General features: G+C 41.3%; 3 protein-coding genes across 4 annotated transcripts in view; 1 reads left to right on the forward strand and 2 right to left on the reverse strand.

Moving 5' to 3' along the window:
• Positions 1-25369, reverse strand: part of LOC147334038 (polymeric immunoglobulin receptor-like) — a 419044-nt gene that overhangs the window by 115220 nt on the left and 278455 nt on the right. The gene's annotated exons all lie outside the window — the stretch shown is intronic.
• Positions 1-25369, forward strand: part of LOC147334042 (butyrophilin-like protein 2) — a gene marked incomplete at its 5' end in the record, with an annotated part of 31917 nt that overhangs the window by 2566 nt on the left and 3982 nt on the right. Inside the window, 2 exons of the mRNA XM_086286595.1 lie at positions 15022-15026; positions 20189-20534. Coding sequence (XP_086142721.1) covers positions 15022-15026; positions 20189-20534 — 351 coding nt within the window. The remainder of the gene's footprint in view (positions 1-15021; positions 15027-20188; positions 20535-25369) is intronic.
• On the reverse strand, positions 463-7512 carry LOC147334043 (uncharacterized). Of its 2 annotated transcripts, XM_086286510.1 has the most exons (10): positions 7452-7512; positions 5415-5514; positions 4969-5115; positions 4556-4737; positions 4176-4312; positions 3961-4054; positions 3364-3696; positions 3001-3175; positions 2787-2911; positions 463-2588 (listed from the first exon to the last, which is right to left on the reverse strand). In XM_086286510.1, the coding sequence occupies exons 2-10, from the start codon at positions 5497-5499 to the stop codon at positions 2262-2264; spliced, it is 1605 nt and encodes a 534-aa protein (XP_086142636.1). In that variant the 5' UTR covers positions 5500-5514; positions 7452-7512; the 3' UTR covers positions 463-2261. The 2 variants fall into 2 exon arrangements, with proteins under 2 accessions (XP_086142636.1, XP_086142637.1); XM_086286511.1 differs by lacking the exon at positions 7452-7512 and having other exon boundaries at positions 5415-5800.

Below are 25369 nucleotides of genomic sequence, written 5' to 3' on the forward strand. Positions count from 1 at the left end.
TGTGAGTATTGACCAAAACTATTGTTTTTATTCTGCAAAACACCGGCATCTCATGTTCAGAACCACAACAAATGACCAATCCTGTTCTGTACTCAGTCCCATTAATGTTAACCCAATTAGCAGAGAAAGCCTCTTCTGCAACAGCAGGCAAGCCTAGGGAGATCATTTCACTATTTTCCTCACTATCAACATCAAATGATTTCAAGGGCCCATACTCAACATGGCTTAAAGGACATGTCTCCCACTTGTATGCTATGGATGTTTGATGTTTTTTGGCAAGTGACACTGTGATGTTCTTAAAGTTCTTAAGGGTGTCTTTGAACACCCTATGTTTAGCCTCACCTCTCATGCTCCATACATGCAATAATGGCCCACTTTTTCTGATGCAAGTTGGGTAGTGCAACATAAAGTGGTGTTTGGGAATCATGTTCCTACCTGGATACAACAATTTGAACAAGTCATGATGTTCCATTGTTAAATGTTTTAGAAGCACAGTCATGCCATGTGTAACAGATGGAGAGAATATGATGTTAATTATTTGCAACAATAGCAATAGCATAGTCCAGTTCTGATTTCCTTCTGGCACAATATCACCAAAAATTAAAGGAATGTTTCTTATCAGACAAAGAGTCTGAATGGAGTTAAGACCTATACTATTACCACTACTGTCTAAGTTCACCCTTGTTGGACGATTTTTGCTCTCCAAGTAGCCATAGTCAAAAGCATAGATCCGTGACAAAAGAGCAGGTTTCGGCAGAAAATTGTCTGACAGATATTCCAACAGTAACTTTATCTCATATTGTGCTACCCCTTCGAGAATATCATGCATAATGTCCAAGGAAAAGTTCTGGCAAACATGAAAGAATTGAAGAGTGTTCAGTGTAGAATTCTTTCTTAAGCCAAACACATGTAGCTTTTGAGGATCAGATTGCAACTCACTGCAGTGCATTTCAAAAAGTTCTTTCCCTCGTAAGATGATCTTTGGATCATCCTCAGTATACACACTCTGTGCATCCTGTTTTGCAATTAAACACAAACGACAAAAGTAACGTCCACTGAAAGACTCAACAAAACCCAAAATTGAGTGCATCCCCAAGTTGTCCCCAGTTATCTGACATATAGTGCCATGGACCTTTTCAGATGAGAAGGGTAAATCAATGCCATGGCTCTCCAAAAACTTTATGTCATCAATCAGAGGCTGTAAAATAGGATCAAAGCCGTATTTTTTCACATCTTCTGCATGAAACAATGCAACCAAATGAATGTTCATCAATGCAGAATTTAACTTTGGAGGCAGATTTCTGAGGACAAAATAGATTGCACCAACTTTGTGAACACCACGTTTGGAACCAAGTGGATTAGCAGTCTCAAAGTCATCATAATAAAGCTGAATTTGCAAAGAAGTCTGTGGTTTTGAAAACAATGGATGAGACTTATAGTAACTCCCATCACAAAAGTCTTCATATCTGTCTTCTTTTGATACACATGGTTTAGCAAGCAGCTCGCAAATATAAGAATTGCGACATATAAATTTGATTGTTTCCAAAATTGGAATGTACACAAAAGTGTCTTTTACTGGTACCTGGTCATAAGTGCCTGATTTTTTATTTAACCTTGTATCATAGCGTATTCCTAAAGTCTTTTCCACTGGATCCACAATTCCCCATTTTTCACGGAAATATGACTTTCTTTTAGCTTCAGTGTCGAACTTCTCAACTGGATTGTCAAAAGTCTCAAGACATTTTTCCACTGGAGATCTAACAGGATTTTCTGTTGGCACAACGTTCAGTACTTTATGTTTAAACTCACAGTGCAGTCCATCTGCAAAATCTTCCAAATCACAAACAAGTGATGACACAAAACTATTTGCCAAACCACTACCATTGAGTTTACCAATAATTTTAGTGCAAATTGCTTCAGAATTTTTTTTAATTCTTTGACCTGACCCATTGTTTTCAGAACACCCAACCTCTAGGCTCTGAGTAACACTTGTTCCTGCAACTGCTATGTCTGTATCTTGTAATCTGTCAAAATCAGCTTGAAATGACTCTGAGGGTTCTGCATCACCACTTTGACAACAATCTTCATCATGAACACTATTTAAATGTTTTTTTAAACCAGAATATGTAGTGAACTGACGGCTGCAACCATCTTGTGAACAAGCCAACTTAAATTTGGTGCTTGGATAAAAACTGTGACCTAGTCGCAAATGACTTATCAAAGCCTGACTGGTGCTATGCAGAGTTTGACAGATAAAACATTTAAACATGGTTCTCATTCAACATTTTGGCACGCAACTCACGAACACGTGGTGACTCATCTGTTGAGGTGGCATCAATGTTGAATATGGTGGTCTGCACAAAACTGTAGAGATGAACCAGTGACTCGTCGTAAGATAAGTTGAACACGTAGTGGGATTTGAAAAGTTCATCAAAAGCACTGAGTGAGCTGGTGGCTTGGCAGGGGATGAGCTGTTTGTCCACTGCGATGTAGAAGGTGTCAATGCTGTTCTGGGTTCGACCAACAGCGAGGATGTATGGTTGTTTACCATCTCTTGCTTGCAAGTGTTCATCATTGCTGCAGCATGACTAAAAACAAATGAGATATTGACATATAGGCCTAGCTTATACTTGCTGAGTATGAACCATTCATTCAGTTTGACATTATGTGCCTTGCTAACTTATTACAAAATACTAAGACACATACTTCATGGAGAGGAAAACTAAAAAGTGCAAAAACTGAAAAAGTGTTTTGTAGGATTTTAAAAAGTGAGACAACATATTTACCTTGTGAAAGTGCACCATTTTGTGTGCTGCATCAGTTGGACTTATTTTGGTTCTCCTCTTTCGTCCAGCTGTGGGTGGCAAAAGTTGAAGGAGTAGCAGCAGAGAGGCCATGTCACTGTCCCAGTCTGTGTATGGTTGAATTTATAAAACAATTTCAAAATGACAGGTAAAAATAAATATTATTAAAATCAAACAAGCATGGTGCGACGCCTACCATTTACATCACTCTCTGTTGGTTTCTCAGCAGCTTTTATCAAACGACACAGGTCAGTTGACTGAGTCAGCTGTTTGGCTTCTTTAATAACCTTTGGCTTGAATGACATGTCCCACTTCTCAAGCAACTTGGTGGCTGTTTCAGCACCAAACAGCAGCAGGAAGTCTTGATTGACCTGTTCATCATACACACAGGACATAAAGACAGTGCTCAACATTGTTTACATTGCAATGTGATTTTGACCAATATGGGATATAGCCTGACTGGGATGACCAATGATCACATCTTTTACTGTTGCCATCCACATCAGCAAAACAAAAAAAAAAGGATTAACAGTTGAAAATATCAAGTGATTTGACTTACTAGTCCTTTGACATCCAAAAAGCGTGGAAATGTTTTGAAGACATCTGCAGTTCTTTGTGGATCATGCACCAGATCCTGGCGATGTTGGAACGTCATTTTCATCTTCTGAAATACACTTGCTTCATCAGGAGAGTGAACAAGAAATGAGATGGCCTCCTTGCAGGCATCTCCATCAAGTTGCTGAGGCAATGTGGTTGCTAATCTTCTGCGCTTAGGCCCTTGTTCTTGATGCACTGGGACTTCCTTCACTGGCCGTTTGGTTGTAGACCTGGACATGGTTTTGAGGCGCCACGCTATATATCCAGTGCCTTTCACTCCGTCGTAGAAATGCTCCTGTCACATTTAAACATAGATGAAAAATAAACATCAAATGCGATCTTACAGACTTTGCAGATTCAGCAAAAAGAAACCCAAGGACTATTATCATGTAACAGGTGCAATACATGTTAAACAACATCCACAATTTCAATACAGTTTTATGACAATAGTTATTACGAAAGAGGAATTAAGATTTTTCTTTTAAATCATTTAGCTGATGTAATTATTCCATGATGAAAACTAAATAATGTGCTGTTTTACAATCACTGCATGACTTACATAGCCGTTTGGAGAAAATGGATCCTTCAATGAGGGAAAGAGTGTAATTATTCCAAGGGCATATTTCTCCTTTTGCTTACGGGAGGGAATTCTGCTATAGAGGAAATACAATTGACAATGTTAAATCAGAAGTATGTGTCTTTACTGCAGTATACATTACAAGAATATTCCATATGGCCCATCTTTACTTTTTTATTAGGTACTATTACTCTTACCCATGTCTCTCAGTCATATCACTTGCCAATATGTTAACAAGCTGCCGCCGGGTGCGGTGGCTCAGTGAATTTTCGGCATTGTATTCTTCAAGAATTTCCTCTCCACCAGGTTTCCTAGTCAAGGCATTTTTAACCATCTGCTCATATAAAAGGGAAAATAATAACAATAAAAACTTGTTTGTCAGTAAAGGTGAAAGTTTAGAGGAATGTCAACAAATCTGTGAAAGACATATCTAGCAAGAAGCACTAACTTCTACTAACATTTTTTCATACAGGGCAAGTTGGGAACCACCATGTTTTGAATTTCAATTTGTATAACAATCTACAGTATAAATGGTGTCAACTCAAAAATACAAAAGACATTTTCTGTTCTCAATTACCTCTTTTGCAGCCTCTGACACAGAAACATTTGGTGCAGAACTGTCTTTGCTGGATCTACTGCGGCCTGCAGGAATGCCCTTTTCCCTGAGGTCACTGTCACTTGATGAAAGTGATATAGTGTCCGTGAGGGAAGATAATGTATCCGAGGAGGATGGTGTGGAATGAGCTAAAGGACAAAAATCTTTGGGAGAGATGATTTGGTTAACTTTCTTTAGGCTACTCCACAATGCCATTAATAACACAATTTCAATGTTCATGTTCAGACAACATTCTATACAAATATGACCCAGCCTGTCCACTGTCATGTATATTGCATGAAGACAGGTCAATGTCATCTGCATCAAGAGCAAAAGAACTTGGCTCTACATTGAGTGGGCTATACTCTGAAAATTTAAGTTATGATAACATTTACCTTCATCTGAAATCTTTTCACGTATTGTCAGGCATAGGTCTGGTTGGGCCTCCAGTAACTCCAGAAAAATGTCTTCTTCGACAGCTGTGTCAGTTTCATCGAAAATATCAAGGTCAGCAGCATCCGGAAGTCCAAACTTGGTTTTGGCTTTACAAAAAGATAAGCATAATGTCACCTAAAACGCCTGAAAAACTTTTTTAAAAACTAATTTTGACTTTTTTATTTAGCTAATATTTATTAACAGCTGTTTTACCTGTCTTTAAAATGGTTAAATTAGACAAGTCTGCAGCAACAATATAGGCCTAGGCCTACTGCTCTGTACTGTTTTTAATGTCACACATTAAAATAAAATGTGTTAACATTTAATTCGTTTTTTAAATAGATGAGATGCAAACATGATGAACTGATACATGTGCAACAAATTTTGTTCTGCCAGGTTATCTTACCTTCACTGATGAATTCTAGATAAGTGAATCCTGCGTGCAATTTAATGTACTTCTTTACATTGAGGTATTTCACTTTCAGCAACATGTCTTACAACAGCACCTGGTGGAGAGAAGGGGGCACAGAATATTTTTTACCATATATTTAAACCATAGCTTAAGTGGCAACAAATCCGGACAACTTTAAGAAAATATTAGGCTATACATTGTGTGATGATCTGTGAAGGGGTGACAGACCACTTCAACCTCAGGAACATAATTTGGCTTCCCCCTGCGCACTAAAATAGCTGAACTTGGGTACACAGAAATAGCATCCAATGAATTATCCACCCATCCACATGTTTATAAGACGACAACGGCGATCTTCTCGTCTGCACGCAGGCTAGATACTTAGTTCTGCTATGTTGCGAGTAAATCGCTGTAGCCTACTTGGGGAAAAGCATCTCTGTTTAAACCATGTCAGGATGATAATCCACATAAAATTTCCTGTTGAACGCACACCTGCCTTCATCACGCTTTCACTTATGACAACAAATATCCCTTATACTGTAAATTAATGAGTGCAAGTCTTACATTTATATCGGGAGTTTCTGACACATGCACAGCCGTCTGGCTAGTTGCTACTTTGTGGTGGTTGTTTTGTGACACGACATGTTAGGATTATCAGTGGAGGCGACGTCAACGACCCTCAGTCGTTATACCGCTTTGTCTTAAACACTGGATGGTAGCCTATTTCACTAAAACTGTAGAAAAGGGGAAAATGTTCCCTTAGATTAGGCCTACTACAACATAGGGCTGCTCGATTATGGCAAAAATGATAATCACGATTATTTTCACTGAAATTGAGATCTCGATTATTTGACGATATTTATTTAACAATAACAATGTATTGAATAATGACTTTAAAGATTGTCAAAAAATAATATAAAATAGTGTGCAAATACTGATAACAGTGCAAATGTTTGCAATATAAAAAATAAATGAAAAATGTAAACATCTATGTTTAGTGAACGTTGCAGTGTTGCTCTGTGGTGCAGCTACAACACTGTAGCAAAGTTTACACACTATGTCTACTTGATCCACGTCTGACTCCGCGAACCCATAATGTTTCCACACCACTGAAGTTTTTTTTACCTCTCTTTTCAACCAACGGCAGTCACTCTCCTCTCCAAATAACTTCTGCTTAGCTTTCCGAGCTTCCCTCGGGTCCTCTTAATTGTTGTAACACGTGTTCGAAATGCAGAGAGGTGCGCTCGATTTGCCACACGGAGCAGCGCGAGAGTAAAGCACGAGGGAGGGGCTAATAATCGGCTCAGTCATTTTTAATGATCGTTGAAAGCCCAGATCGTAATCGTGATTAAAATTCGATTAATTGAGCAGCCCTACTACAACATGTATGATATATCCTAACCGTTAGCAAGCAACCCATGCACAAACGCAGCGCGCCTTGCTTGGTCACTAACATCTAACAGAATTCCATAACCCCCTGCCACTTCAAAGATTTGTAGGCTAGGCTACTGCTAAACTCGCTGGTAGCACGTGTAATTAGCCTATCTTGACGCTTTCCAAAACTTGACTTGAACGTCTCCATGTGATTGTTTAGTTCACTTTTAAATAGGATATTTCTGAGGCGAATGTTCGCTTCCCTTAAAAGCAGTGGGCTAAACGCATTTGTCTTAGCTGCCAGCTAGGCTACCACAAATTCAAATTTTAACATTACATTTAACATATCCAGAGGATAGCTAACTCCTCCCTCGTTTCATTTAATAAGCATTGAACACTGGAAAGCATTTCTCTTATGACATTAGAACTAACTAGAATTGAGAATTATATTAAGCACGCATTTATTTTCGCTGCAATATTAACTTGTTATAGAGGATAGTTTAGCTACCTAAGCTAACGAATCCCATCTCTTACCGCAGATGAATACACTCCACATTAGGAAAATATTGCATGCTTCTGATAAATAATGTTATAGGCTAGTTAGTTACAATATTTAATAATGATAAAATAACATAGGTCTTGTTGTATAGTTCTTACCTGAACAACCTCCTCGATCTTGACAGCAAACTTCTGGCGGACTCCTCATGCCCATGAGCGCGAAAAACCCGGATGTGGAAATCAACTCCAAATGAGTGTTATAGTATTGACTCTTTGAAATAACTCCGGCTACAGAGCTTTTTCAGCACCGTTAGTGTTACTGTAACTCTCAAACCAACACTTTTCAACTCGAAATTTTTAACACCAGTAATTTTAACTCACATCAACACTTCGGATTTTGCTGTGTAGCCCATCTGGCTACATATGGGTGAGCTGATTTTCTAACACTGGAAAATAACTCAAAATGTTAGAAATATTCCAGTGTTAGAAAATCAGCACTGCTCAGTGTTAGTCTTTGTTAATCTTCAAAACTGACTAGGTTACTTTTAAGCATATAACACTGTCAAAAGTGTTAATTTAACACTCAACAGTGTTGTATTTAACACTCAGAGGTGTGGACCCATATAGACACTCTCTATTGTTAATTTAACACTGGAGATTTTGCTGTGTACAAACAATTATAGACTTCTAAGCATAAATGACAATCCAACACTATAAACCTTACAGAAATGCCTTTTGATTAAACTGTTACCAAGGAATTTGAATTTGCACTTTGCGTCTTTACACTACTGCTACTATGTTTTTACCCTACACGCAGTGAACACCGGCCACTAATGTTATTGTCACTAGGGGTGGGTTTTTATAATCGATTCATCGATTAAAATCGATTCTGGCTTGGATGACGTAAAATCGATTCATTAAAATCCTGAATCGATTTTTTAATATAAATTTATTTTGCCCGAAATGCCAGAATCTCTGGTGAAATCTCACAAAATTTCAAGAACCACCAAACAGTTAAGACAGTAAATGAGAGCAGGTACAGGGATTCTGCACATAGACTTAAACACACAGCGCGACTTGCGGATCAGAATCAGTGAGATGTCGCCTTTCTCACAGTCGGGGCTGAAAGCCGACAGCTCGCTGATTCTGATCTGTCGGCGGGTCCGCGCTTTGTGTGCACGCCCTTTATGCGCTGATTCTAAAGCTGTTAGTTTAATGTCTCTCCAAACAATATTGACCGAACCAGCAGCAAAAGAAGATCCAAACGCTTCACATAAACATCGTCATGAATTCACTCTTTTACTGTTTTGCATCCATTGCAATGCACAGCTCTCTCTCCCCCCCCCTCTCTGTCTCTCTCGAACAGTTTCCCTTTCTTCATTATTCGCTTGCTTGTTACGCACAAGTCTACTGTTGTTTACAGCGCTGTCGGCCGCTGTTTTTTTCCCTTTTACATTCTTCCGAAAAGAAAACCTCATTTCTGCTGTTCAATACTGAACAAATTTAAACTTTTTAAAATTATTCAAAATGCAAAATGCTTAGCTGTGTCTCTAATAAAACCGCTGTAACGTCAGAGGTAATGTTCATTAATTAATGGTTTTCTTTCGTTTTTGATGTACTGCAGAATATTTTTATAAAATCCCAGGCCAGGAAAATCACCTACATGTTTTTCTGTGTTTTATCTTCAGCTACTTTGACACAAAGGCATCTGCTGTGATGCTCACACCTTTGATAAAGTCTTGCATGTCTCAGCTTCCTTTTTATTGATACAAAAATATGTAAATGTACTTATCTGAATTATAATATTTCTGACTGTCAAAATTTCCCAGATTTAAATCGAATCGAATCGAATTAAATCGAATCGTGGATCGAATCGATTCGGGACCTTGTGAATCGGAATTGAATCGATTCTAGAAATCAGTGACGATACCCAGCCCTAATTGTCACTTTTTACGGAAACAACCTCAAAATAAGGTCAGTACTTCCACGCTTTAAATGCTGCACGCTCATACTCTCTCCTGCACTCGATATATTATCCATTGTTGATCTGCACACAGTTGTTGCCACAAACGTCGCACTCGCTTACGTCACTGTCATGAGACACTCTCACAAAAAAAATCACGGTTTTAGTAACGCGGTAACGCAGCGTGTTTACGGGACAGTAACAGTAATCTAATTACCCTTTTTGCTATATTAATCCCTTACTTTACTCATTACTTGAAAAAAAGTAAATGGATTACAGTAACACGTTACTTGTAACGCGTTGCTGCCCATCTCTGGTCATAACTGTTATTAAATATGTTTCTGCCATAAATGGTAAATGGCCTGTATTTGTATAACGCTTTTTAGTAGTCCCCCCTAGGGACCCCAAAGCGCTTTACACACCCAGTCATCCACCCATTCACACACTGGTGGAGGCAAACTACACAGCAAATCCAGCATGTCCAAATTAACACTGTCGGATTTGATTTCAACACTATTAAAGTGTCTATATGGGTCCACACCAGAGAGTGTTAATTTAACTCTTTTTGGAGAGTTGGTATGTTAACTCTGATTTAGTGTTAAACACCAAATCTGTCTGGCGTTGATAATTTAACACTTGGTGTTAAGAGTTTATATATTAACTCTCAAAGAGTATTTTAGTTTAACTACGTAAGAGTTATCTTCTAATTCATTCTAAAAAGCGGGAATTTTACTGTTCTAAACTTCTAGAAATTTCTCTTGGAAATAAACATTTACTAAAAAGACGCAATGGTTTTTGAAAAACATTTATTCTGAACTGTGCACCACAATTTCAAAACATTTTCCGAAAGATGTAACAGTGTACATGTTCTCACTTTCATTAGAATTTTGTTTATCAAAAGGTCTGACATAGGTGAGCTGGTAAATGCAAATAACAGCATCTCATCACTTATTTCTTCAATACAATATGCATGTCCTTCATTCATCACTTTGTGGAACTTCAACGCACTTCTGCTCTCCCCCATATTCCATCTTCACAAGCATATCCTGTGCGGAGATTGAATAAAAATTAGTTCACACTAATTAATGGCACAAATAATCCAGTAAACAATTGCAGCACAGTAAAAAAAAAGAAAAAGAAATCCTCTTTGAGCCATTACTTGTGTAAAGTATTTTCCCAAAAAACAAAGACACAGGCAACAGGTAATACTGAACTAAATGTAAAACCTCAACCTTTTTCATTTTTACCTAAACCGTGTGCACAAAACTCTGGAGGGATCTAAATGCTAACGTAGAATCCAGTCAGGACGCCTGCTACTGCTGTTTGCTCGTTTTTTTATGGGCGATCGTTTTCAGGCTTCCAGTAGCACCATTATACCAACATTTCACATTCTAGACATTGTTTTAGGTGTATTTGACCAAAGGTTAGACTGAAAATTCACATGCAAGCTTTTTTTCAAGGCTGTGGTATTTGCCCGCAAACAGTAGCCTACCTTTCAGCTAGCTAAAACAGAATATTATGCTATCACCGAGCAACATGGCTAATGCCTTTCACACAGCTTTGTCTCAACTCCAAAGAGCCACAGAAGTAAAAGCTCATATTAATAATTGAAACAACCTTTGAAAAAATGACTTACCAAGCATGGCAAACAACTCAAATATGTAGAGCAAAATGTTCTGAAACGGCTTCACTTCAGCTTCGATTGGAGCCGTGCTGGGGGCGGAGTCTGTGAATTTACTCTATTGGTGTCATAGCCCCTGTAGGAGTTCAGAGTTAAGAGGTCAAGAGTTAATGTTTCCATTGTAACACCTCCAGATTTGAAATAGAAACACTCATTTTTAACACTCGATTTTAACTACTATCATTTTACACCTCAGAGTTACATTAAAAGAATGTGACTCTGCTTAGAGTAAAATTAACTCTACTTTTGCAAGAAGACTATTAACACCAAAACATTTAAGACTTTTGAATTTGCTGTGTACAGTTGTGGCCACAGCTGCCCTGGGGCAGACTGACAGAAGCGAGGCTGCCATATCGGCCAACACCAGTAAGCGGTAGGTGAAGTGTCTTGCCCAAGGACACAATGACCGAGATTGTCCGAGCCGGGGCTTGAACTGGCAACCTTCTGACTACAAGGCAAACTCCAAACTCTTGAGCCACGATCGCCATGATAAAATCCACTACTCTCTGGAGATGTCATGGTCCTGGGTCATTTTGACCCAGTGTTCTCAGTTTTCCTGTGGTTTTGTATTTTGTTCCTTATGTCCATTGGATTGTTTGGTTTGGTATTTGGATTCCCCCTGTGTCCATGCTTTTATTGTGGTGTTTGTTCCGTACTGTACCGTGGTACCGTGTTCCCGTCCTTTGTGTTCTGTGTTCTCCTCATCCCCTCGTATTCATCCTTGTCCTCTGCCTCTCTCTCTCTGCCTCTCTCTCTGTGCTCATCTCTGTGTACTGTGTTGTGTTTAAGGTCCACATCTTGGTGTCAGTATTTTCAGTTTCGTGTCCTCCCTGCTCGGTCATGAGTAATAGTCTTCAGCTGTGTTCCCCGTGTGTTCCCACTTCCCTCATTACCTTCTGTGTATTTATGTCAGAGTGTCCCTTTGTTCTGTGTTGCGTCGTCCCTCTAGGTTGTGTGCATTTCCCGTGTCTTCCCAGCGCCTCAAAACAGTCATCAAAACAGTATAGTTTTGTATGACTTCTTGTGTTCCTCTTAATAAAAACCTGCCTTTGAGTTCATCCCCATGTGTCTAGAGGTGTGCATTTGGGTCCTGTCTTGCCTTCATACAGCCGCCGCATGACAGGAGAGCTTTGCGGTTGTAAGCGGTGCTGTTGCCTTACAAGGTGGTGATGTATCCAGTGAGGATGCTCTCAATGGCACAGCGATAGAAGGTCCTGAGGATGCGGGGGCTCATGCCGAATCTTTTCAGTCTCCTGAGAAAGAAGAGACGCTGTTGCGCCTTCTTCACGGTTTTGTTTATGTGTACTGACCACGTAAGATCCTCAGCCAGATGTACACCAAGGAAGCGGAAGCTGCTCACTCTCTCCACAGCAGCGCCGTTGATGGTGATGGGGGTGTGTACTTCTCTGCACCTCCGGAAGTCCACTATCAACTCCTTTGCCTTTGCGACGTTGAGTGTGAGATGGTTGTCTTGACACCAGTGGGTCAGGGCGCTGACCTCCTCCCTGTTGGCCGTCTCATCACCTTTGGTGATAAGACCCACCACTGTAGTGTCATCCGCAAACTTCACAATGATGTTGGAGTTGTTAGTGGCCGTGCAGTCGTAGGTGTAGAGTGAGTACAGAAAGAGGGCTCAGTACACACCCCTGTGGAGCACCAGTGTTCAGTGTGAAGGGGGATGAGGGGATGCTGCCCAGTTTGACCACTTGGCCTCTGTCAGACAGGAAGTTAAGGATCCAGCTACAGAGGGAGCTGCTCAGTCCTAGATCCTGCAGTTTCCTGTCCAGCTTCAAGGGAACGATGGTATTGAATGCTGAGCTGTAATCTACAAACAGCATTCTCACATACGTGTCTCTCTTCTCCAGGTGTGACAGGGCAGTATGTAGTGTCAGGGCTATGGCATCATCAGTGGACCTGTTGTGGCGGTATGCAAATTGTAGACGGTCCAGTGAGTCCGGTAGTGCAGAGCAAACGAAGTCCCTGATCAGCTTCTCAAAGCATTTGCTTACGATGGGGATCAGGGCTACAGGTTGTCAGTCGTTCAATGAGGAGATAGTGGAGGATTTGGGTACAGGGAAGATGGTGGCCATTTTGAAGCAGGCTGGGACTACAGACAGAGAGAGGGAAAGGTTGAAGATGTGTGTAAACACTCCAGCCAGCTGAGCCGCGCATGACTTGAGAATGCGGCCGGGAATCTCGTCCGGACAAGTAGCTGTCATGAAATGGCTGTGGGCAGGCCGGAAATGGTGGAACCAAAGTGCAGACTCACAGCAGGCAAAAGTGTACTTCAAAACTCAGCTTTTATTGCTGGATGGCAAAACGTAACAAAAATCCAAATAAACTTACATAAGCAGGCAGACAGAACACAGAGCATAAATGAGGGTAGATCGCGACACGGACAAACTGAAACACAGGGCTTAAATACACAAAGGGAGCAATCAGGGAATGGGTAACAGGAGGGAAACACAGCTGGGGCAAATCAGGCCTAACGAGGCAAAGGAAGCACAACCAGATGCATTTACATGAGACAAGGACTTTCAAAGTAAAACAGGAAACATAACAGACTGAACTTACAGACACAAACCAAAACAAGAGCACCAAGAGGGCCAAAAAACAAAACACGAGTCCAAAACAACACCCAAACAGTTCAGGGGGCCGACCGTGCGGACGGCAACTGCGGCGATGGGCAGACAGTTCAGGGGGCCAACCGTGCAGACGGCAATGGCAACAGCGGGGCAGGTCCGGAGGCCGGCCGCGACAACGACGATGTCTAGGCAACGGCCTGGCAGGTGGCCGGACAGGGCGGGGACGTCCAGGCCGGACAGGGCGAGGACGCTCCACCCTGTCCCTGTACTCACGTTTGGCTGCTTTGATCGTCTTCCGGAGTTCGTAATGTGCATGTTTGTAGTCCGATGTGTTCGCGGAGGCAAAAGCGGTGCTCCGTGCCGCCAGTGCCGTGCGAACATCTCTGTTAATCCAGGGTTTTTGATTTGGGAAGGATTTAACTGTTCTGGATGGGACGAAATCTTCCACGCATTTTCTGATAAATCCGCAGACTGAGTCTGTGTACTCATCAATGTTGTCAGCAGCCACGTGAAACATTTCCCAGTCCACGTGATCAAAACTGTCCCGCAGCGTAGACTCCGATTGGTCCGACCAGCGGTGCACCGCCCTCAGGGTTGGAGCATCCTGTTTCAGCTTCTGCCTGTAGGCGGGCAGGAGAAGGATGGAGCAGTGATCTGATTGGCCGAATGGGGCGCGGGGGAGGGCTTTGTATGCATCCCGGAAAGGCACGATCTGATATCCTCGTGTTGGTGTTGTTCCCAGATCATCACACTAAATGTTGTTCCAGGATCAACATTGCAAGTGACCAATCAGAATGTTGTGACGTCATACTTTTGCGACTTCGGGAAAAACCGGCGTAAAACAAAAAACTGTACTTAAGCTGCGAGAAACCGCCTCTGTCCGCCGATCAACGGACCCTGACCCTAACCCTAACCGTAACCCTTTAATAAACAGTAAGCAGAATTGATATTGTCCTTGAAACATTGGAATTTCATAAATGCACGAATGGCTTGGCGCGCAAAAGATTAACGTCACAACAATGTGATTGGTCACTTGCAATGTTGAACCTGGAACAACATTTTCATGATGATCTGGGGACAACACCAACATGAGGATATCAGATCATCCTCCTAGAAAGAGGTGTAGCAGTGGTCAAGTAGCCGGTCTCCACGAGGGTTGAAATGGATGTGTTGGTGGAGTTTTGGTGAAACTTTCTTCAGGTTTCCTTTGTTAAAGTCCCCGGTCGTGATAAACGTCGCCTCTGGGTGTGCGGTTTCCTCACTGCTGATCACGCTGTACAGTTCCCTGAGTGCGCGGTCAGTGTCAGCTTGTGGGGGAATGTAAACAGCCGTAATAATCACTGCTGTAAATTCCCTTGGTAGCCAGAATGGCCGGCACTTAATCATCAGGTACTCCAGGTCCGGTGAGCAGAAGGATTTGACCGGGTGCACATTCGCATAATCACAACAGCTGTTGTTGATCATGAAACACACACCACCACCTCTGTTTTTCCCAGTAAGATCCTGTGACCTGTCCGCGCGGTGCACAGAGAACAGACTGGAATGAGATCTGTGCCCGAAGCTCGCACAGCTTGTTCTCCAGAGACTGCACATTAAATAAACTGGGTAGTGGTAGTCTATTAGTGCGCCGTCTCAGTCGAATCAGAACGCCAGATCTTCTCCCTCTGCGTCGTGTTACTCGTGTGTTACTCGTGAAAAAATAAAGGAAAAGTAAAATTAAACACAAAAAACAGTTGTTGCTTGGGGGAGCTCGCGACAAGGCTGCCATACTCGGCGCCATCTTCCGATCATTCAGTATAATAAGAGTCCTAAACTTTTCAAAGACAGGTACAAATATTATGGTGTCACTATTTAAAGGCTGGCTGTTCATCAGTTTTTTTCATTTATTTAACTTTGGTTTGCAGCCATTGGAGGGCTCCAGTCCAGCCCACCAGCCTCTCTCTCTAACTCAAAAGTGTGGAGTTACAGAGCTGTTCTTTCACTCAGGGACTTTCAGCTTCATCTGAACCTCAAACTTCATCTCATGTTTTCTCGTCTGAAGCGCAGATTCTGATTTTAATACAGAAACACAGAAATGTCTGCTGGAACTGCGTCACTCTGCTCCAATTTCCTGTTTTTCAGCGTCGTTGTGTTTGTCTCAGCAGGTGAGATTTACTGTTAGAAACTGAACAATACATGTTAATATTAATGTGTTTGAAAGTGACATAAGGTTAGAGTCTATGTGGATTTAACATCTGTAATCGAGCTGCTCAAATGTAATGTGCGGATGGGCTTAAACTGTGCTCATGAATAGTTTGTACTTGTAAATCAAATGCAGAGTTTTGTAACCTTGTCAACCAAAATATCTGAAAAAAATTATGTTTGTGCATCTACAAATGAGAATTTTTGTGTTTTAAAAAATATTTACACAAGTTACAAACTTTGTTTTGTTAAGGTCTGGTTACAGATACAAAGCAAAAGACTATGTGTAAAACTCTGCGCTCAAGTTTCCTGTTTGTGTGTCAGTTTCAAATTACGAGTATGAATTTCAGCCAATTTTTCTTCCTTTCAGCTGATTGGTCAATGTCCTTTCAATCACAAATGTAACAATCAAATCAGAGAAGAGAGAGCCCACACAATCCACATATGTGTGGATTTTACAATTAAAAAAAAAAAAAGCAGATAAAAAAACTACTACTGGGATTTTATTTTTATTGTTCTTTGTGTGATTTCAGATCAGTCAGTGTTACTACAGTATGTCAATGAAAAAAAACAACTGCACATTCAGACATGTGAGGTTGGAGCTGAAAAGAACGATACATGTAAGACAAGAAAAAAAATGAATGTAAATGTAAAAAAAAAAAGTGTCGTCAAAAATGGCCAATTATATTTTAGACCTCAGAGGGTTAACCCAATAAATCATGAAAAATTACATTTTCACATTTGTTCATGACAGTGCAGATTTCTGATATTTTGTTCAATAAAATATCTCTCATATTATTTATGATAAACATTCAAGAACTGAACCTGTTAAACTTCTTTTTATTAAACTTTTATCATAACAAATGTGTTTCTTATTGTCATACAGTCCAGCCTACCAAACGTCACTATACTGTGATTTCTTTAACAGACTCATTGGAAGTTTGAACTGTACACAAACAGCTGTAGCTCCATAAAGGCAGCATGCAGAGACTCACAGTGTCTTATAATGAGAGGGCTGCTTTCTCTCACACATTATGTTCACTTATTATCAGCACATGTTGTTGTTTTGTGTAACCTGCAGGAACTCACTTGCATGCTTTAGTTCACTAGCTGGGACAACATCCTTAGTTAAGATGAATGATGATGGATTAAGAACCGTGAACTGATGCTGCAGTTTGGAGAAGGCCTCAGAGGGGACTGGCAGCGGCTCCCGGGCCGGGCAGTTCCCCATGAAGTAGTGAGAAGTGAAGTAGAAGAAAAAAATAAAGCAGGAGTGCATGGAAATCGGAACAGAGGTTATTAGTGAAGGAGTCATATTTACACACTGATGGCCAGAAGGGGCGTGCATGAGGTTAGGTCCCGCTCCTGAAATGTGATGAATTTACTTAGCTTGAATCTGTTATTTAGCACACCTCCAGTGAAGGATTATTTTTGTTGTCTAAAGGGTAGAGGGTGACTTTTCCTCCACACATGAACAGTAAAATGATTCAGTCAGGGGTTACACTGAGATTCATCAGATGGGGAACCCTGAGATTTGTGTAGTGGATCAGCAAAGGGAAAAAAAAATCACAATCCACAATAATTTCTACTATGAGCTTCAGTAGGTTTTCTTAGTGTACAAGCTGTGATCAGCTGACCTGTTTTTCTTTATGGATTTACACAACTGAATTCAACCAGATGTGTTCTGCATAAAACCACTAAACTGTATTTTCATAGTTAGAATATCTTAGGATGTTTTCCAGGGAAACCCAACATGTGACTGAAATGAGGAGATTACATGTAATGTTCACATTTCCAGTTTATCAAACACCACAGAGCAGTCCTTCCCTTTAAATTTAACCTCTCTTCTTTCTGATCTTTCTCCATCGCTGAGTGAAGTTAGCTCTCTTTCTTTTCCCTCTCAGTGAAATACAGCAGCTGGGCCTTTAGCTGCAACACACTGTGAGGCAAACTGCATACAAAACAAACAAAAACTAGAATTTATTCCAGCCATATTTTGACATCACGAGAGTCCAGTAACAATGAAAATAGCATCACACTGAACTAGGGATGGGTACCGGTGTTCTGACATAAACGGTAGTAACCAGACCGAAAAGCAGCGCACATTTCGGTGCTTTATTTCGGTGCTTTTTTTTCCTGAGCTGTGATACACTTCTAGCCAATCATTTTACATTTCCCAGGATAGTAGGCGGGGCCAGGTACGTACGTTCAGTTAGAGCAGAGCTACAGATTAAAAATGTCCAAGGCGAAGCGGTCAAAAGTCTGGCTGTACTTCACAGCAAAAGATGCAAACTCAGCAGCCTGCAACAAGTGCTTTAAGCTGATACTGTGATACTGTCAAAGGAGGTAACACCTCGAATCCGATGAAACACCTGGCGACGCATAGCGGTTTTTTTAAAAGCCGAGAAATGCGCCGTATTTGATAGCTTGCTGTGAGACCTCACACTGTGCACGTTGGGTGGGTTGCCAGTTATCGGACCCGGAGCAACATCCCCCAAAAACCCGAAGAATAGAGTCCTGGCCCCTAGCCCTGCCAGTGTAGCAGAAATGATGAGGATGATGAAGCCGTTCTTCTCTGCGTGAGTCGCTTAATGTTGTTCGAGTGTAATTTACGTTGAGTAGGCTAACCACATTATTACATTAATGCATGTAAGGTGAACTAGCAAACATCATCATAGCTACATGCGGCTGTCCTCTTGTTTGATGGCAGATACTCCCTTCACCCTGGCCAAAAAGGCTAAAATGACCAAAGAAAAAGTGGGAAACAGCTGAACATGAGAGGTTTTTGGACAAAGTTTGTGTTTTTTTTCCATTGTTTAAGCACTGCTTCCAGCCAAGAGTGATACCATATATGCCCCATAGCTGCAGAAAAGGCTAACATTATCTTTTTACAAAAAAAAAAAAAACAGCTGAACATGAGAGGTTTATGGACAAAGTTTGTGTTCTCCATTCTTTAAGCACCGGTTCGAGCACCGTTTAAGCACCGGCACCGTTTCAAAAGTACCGATTTGGCACCGGTATCGGATAAAACCTAAACGATACCCATCCCTACACTGAATCAATCACATGGCTGGAATAGAGGTATTCTCATCGAGTCACTGTTAGAATCACTGAAACGAAACCCAGGAAGTGGCTACAGGAAGAAGGTGATAGACTGTCTGAAGCAGTTAGAACAAGACAAGACTATCGACCGGACCTCAAACCACAGGCTATACACCAAGTCTGTATGGTTTACCGAAGATACCTTTAAGGCCAATTGTCTGTGTGATCAACTCTGTCACCTATAACATCTCCAAGTTTCTGGCTTCGATCCTCAAGCCACTGGTGGGCAGCTCTGAACACCACATCCTGAAACCACATGCATTTAGGCTGTTAAGTGCCAGGATTTATACATCGGGGAAACGAAACAACCTCTGGCAAAGCAGATGGCACAACGCAGAAGAGCTACCTCATCAGGCCAGGACTCTGCAGTCTATTTACACCTACAGGCCAGTGGACACTCTTTCAATGATGAGGATGTACACATCCTGGACAGGGAGGAACGCTGGTTTGAGCGCGGAGTCAAGGAGGCCGTTTACGTGAAAAGGGAAAGACCATCTCTGAATCGAGGAGGAGGACTAAGGATACATCTTTCGCCATCTTACAATGCTGTGATTGCAGCCATTCACCAACTCTCTGTGGATGGGACTCATGGCCATTGATCAGTGGGTTTTGGTCAGTGGTTGTTGATCAATGGTCATGAGAATTTGCATAATTATGATTAAGGAACTGACCTCCCAGCCCATTGTTCCTTCAGTGGGCTGGTTTCAGTCATCATGCAAATGTACTGTTTATAAGATTGGGGAAACCTGCAGTCAGCTGAGACTAAAGAAGTCACTTGGATGAGTGATGAAACATTTCTCCCACAGAAAATGTTACATCCAGATGAACAGAATTGACTTTTGGAGATTTACTTACCTGGATGATTGAGCATGCATCAAGATGAATTTGGTGGTGAAAAATGTTTGTTATGTTAATTGAAGAGCTGTTAAAACTGACCGGTCAATATTGACCGGGAACACTAAACACTAACGGTGGTGGGGGTGAATTATGTGGGCAACAGAAAAAAAATGTTATAGATTATATTTATGTGAAATATGTGTATACTGATTTTGAAACATTTTATCTACATGCAACACCTGCATATGTGTTTTTTAAGAAAATTTCTATAAATATGCCCTTAAGAAACTTACTGTGTCTTATATTGAGAGGGCTGCTTTCTCTCACACATTATGTTCACATGTTGTTGTTGCTGTGGAAGCTAACATCTTGTAGTTTCTGACACTTTGCATGTTTAACATGAGGCTAAAATTCTCCCTCATTGAGTCACACTAAAATCTCAAATGTAAAACGAAATAAACAAAATATTTAAAGTCAATCATTCTGAACATAATTGTACTTTGACCTTTAACCTCTCTGCTCTGCGTTGTTTGCTCTTTCAGCCCAGAAAATCATCACAGCTGTGCCTGGACAGGACGTCACTCTGACATGTCGAGCTCCAAACAACGACAACAACAACAACATCAGATCTGCACACTGGAGCAGAGCTGGCCTGGGAGATAAATATGTGCTTTTGTACCAGGGTGGACAGTTTGTTCCAGATGACCAGCATCCATCTTTTAAGAACCGGGTGGATCTGCAGGACAGACAGATGAAGGACGGAGACGCGTCTTTGATTCTAAGAAATGTGTCGATTGCTGATATTGGAACATACGAGTGTCGTGTTTACGTGACAGAAAGACACTCATGGGAGATCATCAGCAACACCACCCTTACTGTTGTTGTTTGTCCAGGTGAGTGAGTAGAGTTGAGTGTGTGTGTGATCAGAGGTGAAGCTACTTCCTGGTTGTTGATGTTTGTTTGTTGTATGGATGAGCTGGTGGATGTCAGAAGTAGACAGATGTTTCTCCAGCTGTTGTCTTTGTGGCTGGTAGTCTAGAGTTGTAGAGCAGCATTGTTTGGTTAGAGCAGAAACAAAGACATTTATGAATCCGTCTCTTCTTCTCTTGCTCTCTAACTCGTCTGTAAACATGTGTGGGGAAACTCAATGTTAAAGCCTACAGCTGGAGGGGGAGGGGAGGGGTGAAGCTGGTGGTTGTGAGTCTGTGAAAGTGAATCCTGCTGGTGCCCTGAGATCTGTGTTATGTCTCAGCACAGGGAAAAGAATCACAACTCACAATAATTTCTAATATGAGCTTCAGTGCATTTTCTTAGATTACTGTGTGAGCATCTGACCTGCTGCTCTTTGTTGAATTGGTCAACTGAATTTAAGTTGTTAGTTGTAGCCAGATGTGTAACTGCACAACTGTCAGAGGCAGATGAAACAATGGTCTCATTTGATGTTACATCTCTCTTCACTTGCATCCCAGTTACTGCATTCAAGGTAGTTCGTAAGAAATTACAGGATGACCCCAACCCTAGCAACAGGACCACTCTCAGCACCAACCAAATGTGTTTGCTTTTGGAACTGTGTCTTCATTCCACCTATTTTACAGTACTACAAGCAGAAACATTGGTGTTGTTACATCTGCGCTCACAGGCCTTGCTGGTTCGGAGACTTATCACCGTTAACAAAGAACGACAAAGAGAGATCAATTCGTTTTTCACTTGCAAGGGAAGACCGCTGGACCAGGGTCCTGGAGGCTCCTCACCCGAGGAGCAAATGGTAAATGGCCTGTATTTGTAAAGCGCTTTACTTAGCCCTTAATGACTCGAAATTGGTTTACACTACATTAATTAACCCATTCACACAATGGTGATGGCAGCTACATTGTAGCCACAGCTGCCCTGGGGCGCACTGACAGAGGCGAGGCTGTCGGACACTGGCGCCACCAGGCCCTCTGACCACCACCAGTAGGCAACGGGTGAAGTGTCTTGCCCAAGGAAACAACGACCGAGACTGTCCAAGCCGGGGCTTAAACCGGCAACCTTCTGATTATAGATGAACTGCCAACTCGTGAGCCACGATCACCCATTGCAAACTCCAACTTCAGCCCTTGCTTGCAGTCCTTTTATTGAAATGACACAACCTCCCATTGAAAAACCCCTATGGTGTCATAAAAGTTAAAAACAGTGTATGTGTGTGTGCATGCATGTGCGAGCACGTGTGTGTGTATGTGTGTGTTTGTGTGTATGTGTGTGTATGGCTTCCTGGTGATCACAAAAGGGTCACCTCCCCTCACCCCTGTATATGGCTTCTTCTTTAACAGTCCACCATATAGAGATTGACAGACCACGTGACTTTCGTGCATTGCATTGTGGGTACAAGTGGCAACAAAATCAAAACACTGCATGAAGCACTAGCATTTCCAGCACTGCTAATCATTAATTCTGCGTTTTGAATCCCTACTTGCATTTTATTTGCCCCAAAAACAGTTATGTACAAAACGACGGAGAACTCGGCACGTCCGTACAAAGACAGAGTTAATGAAAAGGCAAAATAAAGTACGAGGAAAAAATCAAAGGACTTAAAGGGTTAGACCCATACGAACATACAGAGTAGGTCTGTGAAGGTTCTCAGTCATCCAGGTCATCATAGTCTAAGGAGCTTGCAAAGAAAAGCGTCTGGACTTCTTTAACTTGCTTGACGACATTTCACCTCTCATCCGAGAAGCTTCTTCAGTTCTAAGGTCAAATGGTGGAGATTCCCACATTTAAGCCCTGTGGGAGTGTCCCCCTGAGAGGGACAAAAGTACCCCCTAATGAAACTCTACCTAATCACATGAGCCAAGGTGTGAAAACGGGTGTGGGTCACAATCAGCCAGGGTTTCGGGTGAACTCATTGTGAAACCTAGCCCCACCCTATCATGTGATTTCCTGAGGTCACATGGCCTAGGGTGTGAAAGGCAGCAACAAGTTTAATATTCAGAAACCTAAAGTATGTATCAGCAGCAGAATGGAGCTAAAAATAAATGTTTGTTTCAGTTCTATGAAGCTTTGAGTATTTTGGATTAGTAGTACTGCTGTGTTTGTTGCATCATATTGCTGTAATTGTTTTTATGCTTTATATATTCTGAGGTAAGTTGATCTATAGCGTTACATCATATTCTATAAGGATGTTATGTGTTTGTATACTTTCTGCCCAGTTTGACCCATTTAGCAGAAGTCCGCCTGATTAAGGCTCTGATATCTATTCTGTATGACTTAAAGCAGTTATGACATGGTGTGATTTTCTCACCCAATAAAGGAATATTTAATATATCAGTCTACTCTTCATTTTATCAGAAACAGTTATCACAGCTCGTACATTTTGTTTTATACATATCTAATCTTTGAGCCAAATGTAATGTTATGCTAACATACTGAAAGAACAATATTTGTCTCTTATATATAATACATCTATATATACACTGTCAAAGATACTTGTCTTTCAGTGAAGATTCAATGTGATAGGAACTATAAATGACTGCAACTTGAATCTTTGACACAGAGTTCAAGCTCACTGCTGTAATATATCATAATAATCTGACAATAACTATAATGTTATATTTACATTACCAGAGTAAGATGATTTTATTCTCATGAACAACATTAGCTAATTGTTATTTACTAACTAATCTTGACATGACTGTTCAGTATAGAAAAGAAGCCCAAATACCATGTTTTACAGTCCCGTGGTCTCAGCCTCAGATACTCAACTAATCAAAGTGATGTCATAACAAAAATTAATGACCAAAAAACATTTTTTTCATTTCTGTCAAACAGTGTTGTATGAAACGTATCATGAGTGCTAGGCAACCTGAGCAGCGCGACGAAGGCTAGACCGTCCCATTTCAAAACCCAACCCAGACAAAATTTTTTAAATTTGTTGAAATGTATTTGATGTTTATTGCATTTTATGCTTTTAGTAGTGATTTTAAAAGATTAGCCAAGACAAACCAGGTGTGCAGCAAACACATTTGTCTGCTGGAGGTATGTTAACTTAATATATTTGACATTTAAAAAAGCACTAAAAGAGAGACAGCCTGTACCTCGAACCTCTGATGTAGAGGTTTAAAACAACTGTTTGTGTAGCAGACAATTAAAACTTCTCAGGCTCTTCACCTACTCACACAAACATTGTTCACAGCCGCTCGTCAGTGGAAATAAAGAGCACCTGCTGCTACTTCCTCTTTTATACCCTCCATTGGGTCCCCTGGGTCCTAAAGCCTTCCCCATTACATTTCTTTGTAATTGTTTATGTTTAAGTTGTTTATTGCTGGTTTTTAGTTTGTTTTTTGTCTGTTAGGGAGCTGACACAGTCTCAATGGAGATGGGTTTTTTGGGGGGGTAGCAGAAGGAGAGAAGCTGCAGAGAGGCGTGTAAGACTGCAACTCTGCTTCCTGGTCCCAACTCTGGATAGTCATATTTTGGGGGGTTTAATAAATTTGTCCATATTTCTAGAAATGAGAGCTGCTCCATCCAAAGTGGGATGGATGCCATCTCTCCTAACAAGACCAGGTTTCCTCCAGAAGGTTCGCCAATTATCTATGAAGCCCACATCGTTTCTGGGACACCACTCAGACAGCCAGCAATTTAAGGAGAACATGCGGTTAAACATGTCACTCCTGGTCTGATTGGGGAGGGGACCAGAGAAAACTACAGAGTCCGACATTGTTTTGGCAAAGTTGCACACCGATTCAATATTGATTTTAGTGACCTCTGATTGGCGTAACCATTGGATTGCCAACGTGAATTATGGTTTTACTGAATTTACGTTTACCCTTAGCCAGCAGTTTTAAATTTCCCTCAATGTCGGCTGCTCTGGCCCCTGGAAGACAATTGACTATGATTGCCATTGTCTCTAGCTTCACATGTCTCAGAACAGAATCACCAATTACCAGAGTTTGACCCCCGGCGGGTGTGTTGCCGAGTGGGGAAAAACAGTTAGACACATGAACAGGTTGGTGGTGTACCTGGGGCTTCTGTTTAGGACTATGCTTCCTCCTCACCGTCACCCAGCCGCCCTCTTTCCCCAGCTGCTTGGGGTCTGCCGGGGAAAAGCTAGCGGGGCCTATGCTATCTTCGGCTGCACCAGCTACAGGGGCCTGGCTAGCTACAGGTGAATGAAGGGTCCGAAGCCGAGTCTCCAATTTAGTAATCCTGGCCTCCAGAGCTACAAATATGCTACATTTGTTACGGATACCATTACTACTAAAGGAGGCCGAGGAGTAGCTAAACATCTGACACAATGAGCAGGAAAGTGCAGTAGGGACAGGTGAAGTAGCCATGGTGCTAACGAGTCGGCTATGAGCTAAGCTAAGCTAGCGAAACAGTACAGAGACAGTGGGTGAATACTTTGGCTATAAATTAGTTAGTGAGTACACAGAAAGTGTGCTTCGGATGAAGCATGTGAAGATTATACTATGAAAAAATAAAAGTAAAAAAATAAAATAAATAAATAAATAAAATAAAAAAAAGAAAAGTAATAGTATCTGCTAAGCAGATAAGCTACTCAGAAACACCACTGTGTTTGAGCAGAAACAGGAAGTGATACTCTACCACAGAGCGAGTGAACACCAAGTGCCACCAAGAGTCAGGAAGGAAGCAAGTCGATATAGATGTACAGATACCACTGTCAAAGGAAAAGTATAGTTTGGACAGAAAGTAAGAACTTCTGGTTATTATCAGTAGAATACGAACAGGCCAC

This window comes from Aulonocara sp. 'chitande type north' Nkhata Bay, linkage group LG3 (assembly GCF_057382095.1).
Source record: "Aulonocara sp. 'chitande type north' Nkhata Bay isolate Kocher_YH1m ecotype deep benthic linkage group LG3, A_spYH_male_GT1.1, whole genome shotgun sequence".
Taxonomy (NCBI): domain Eukaryota; kingdom Metazoa; phylum Chordata; class Actinopteri; order Cichliformes; family Cichlidae; genus Aulonocara; species Aulonocara sp. 'chitande type north' Nkhata Bay.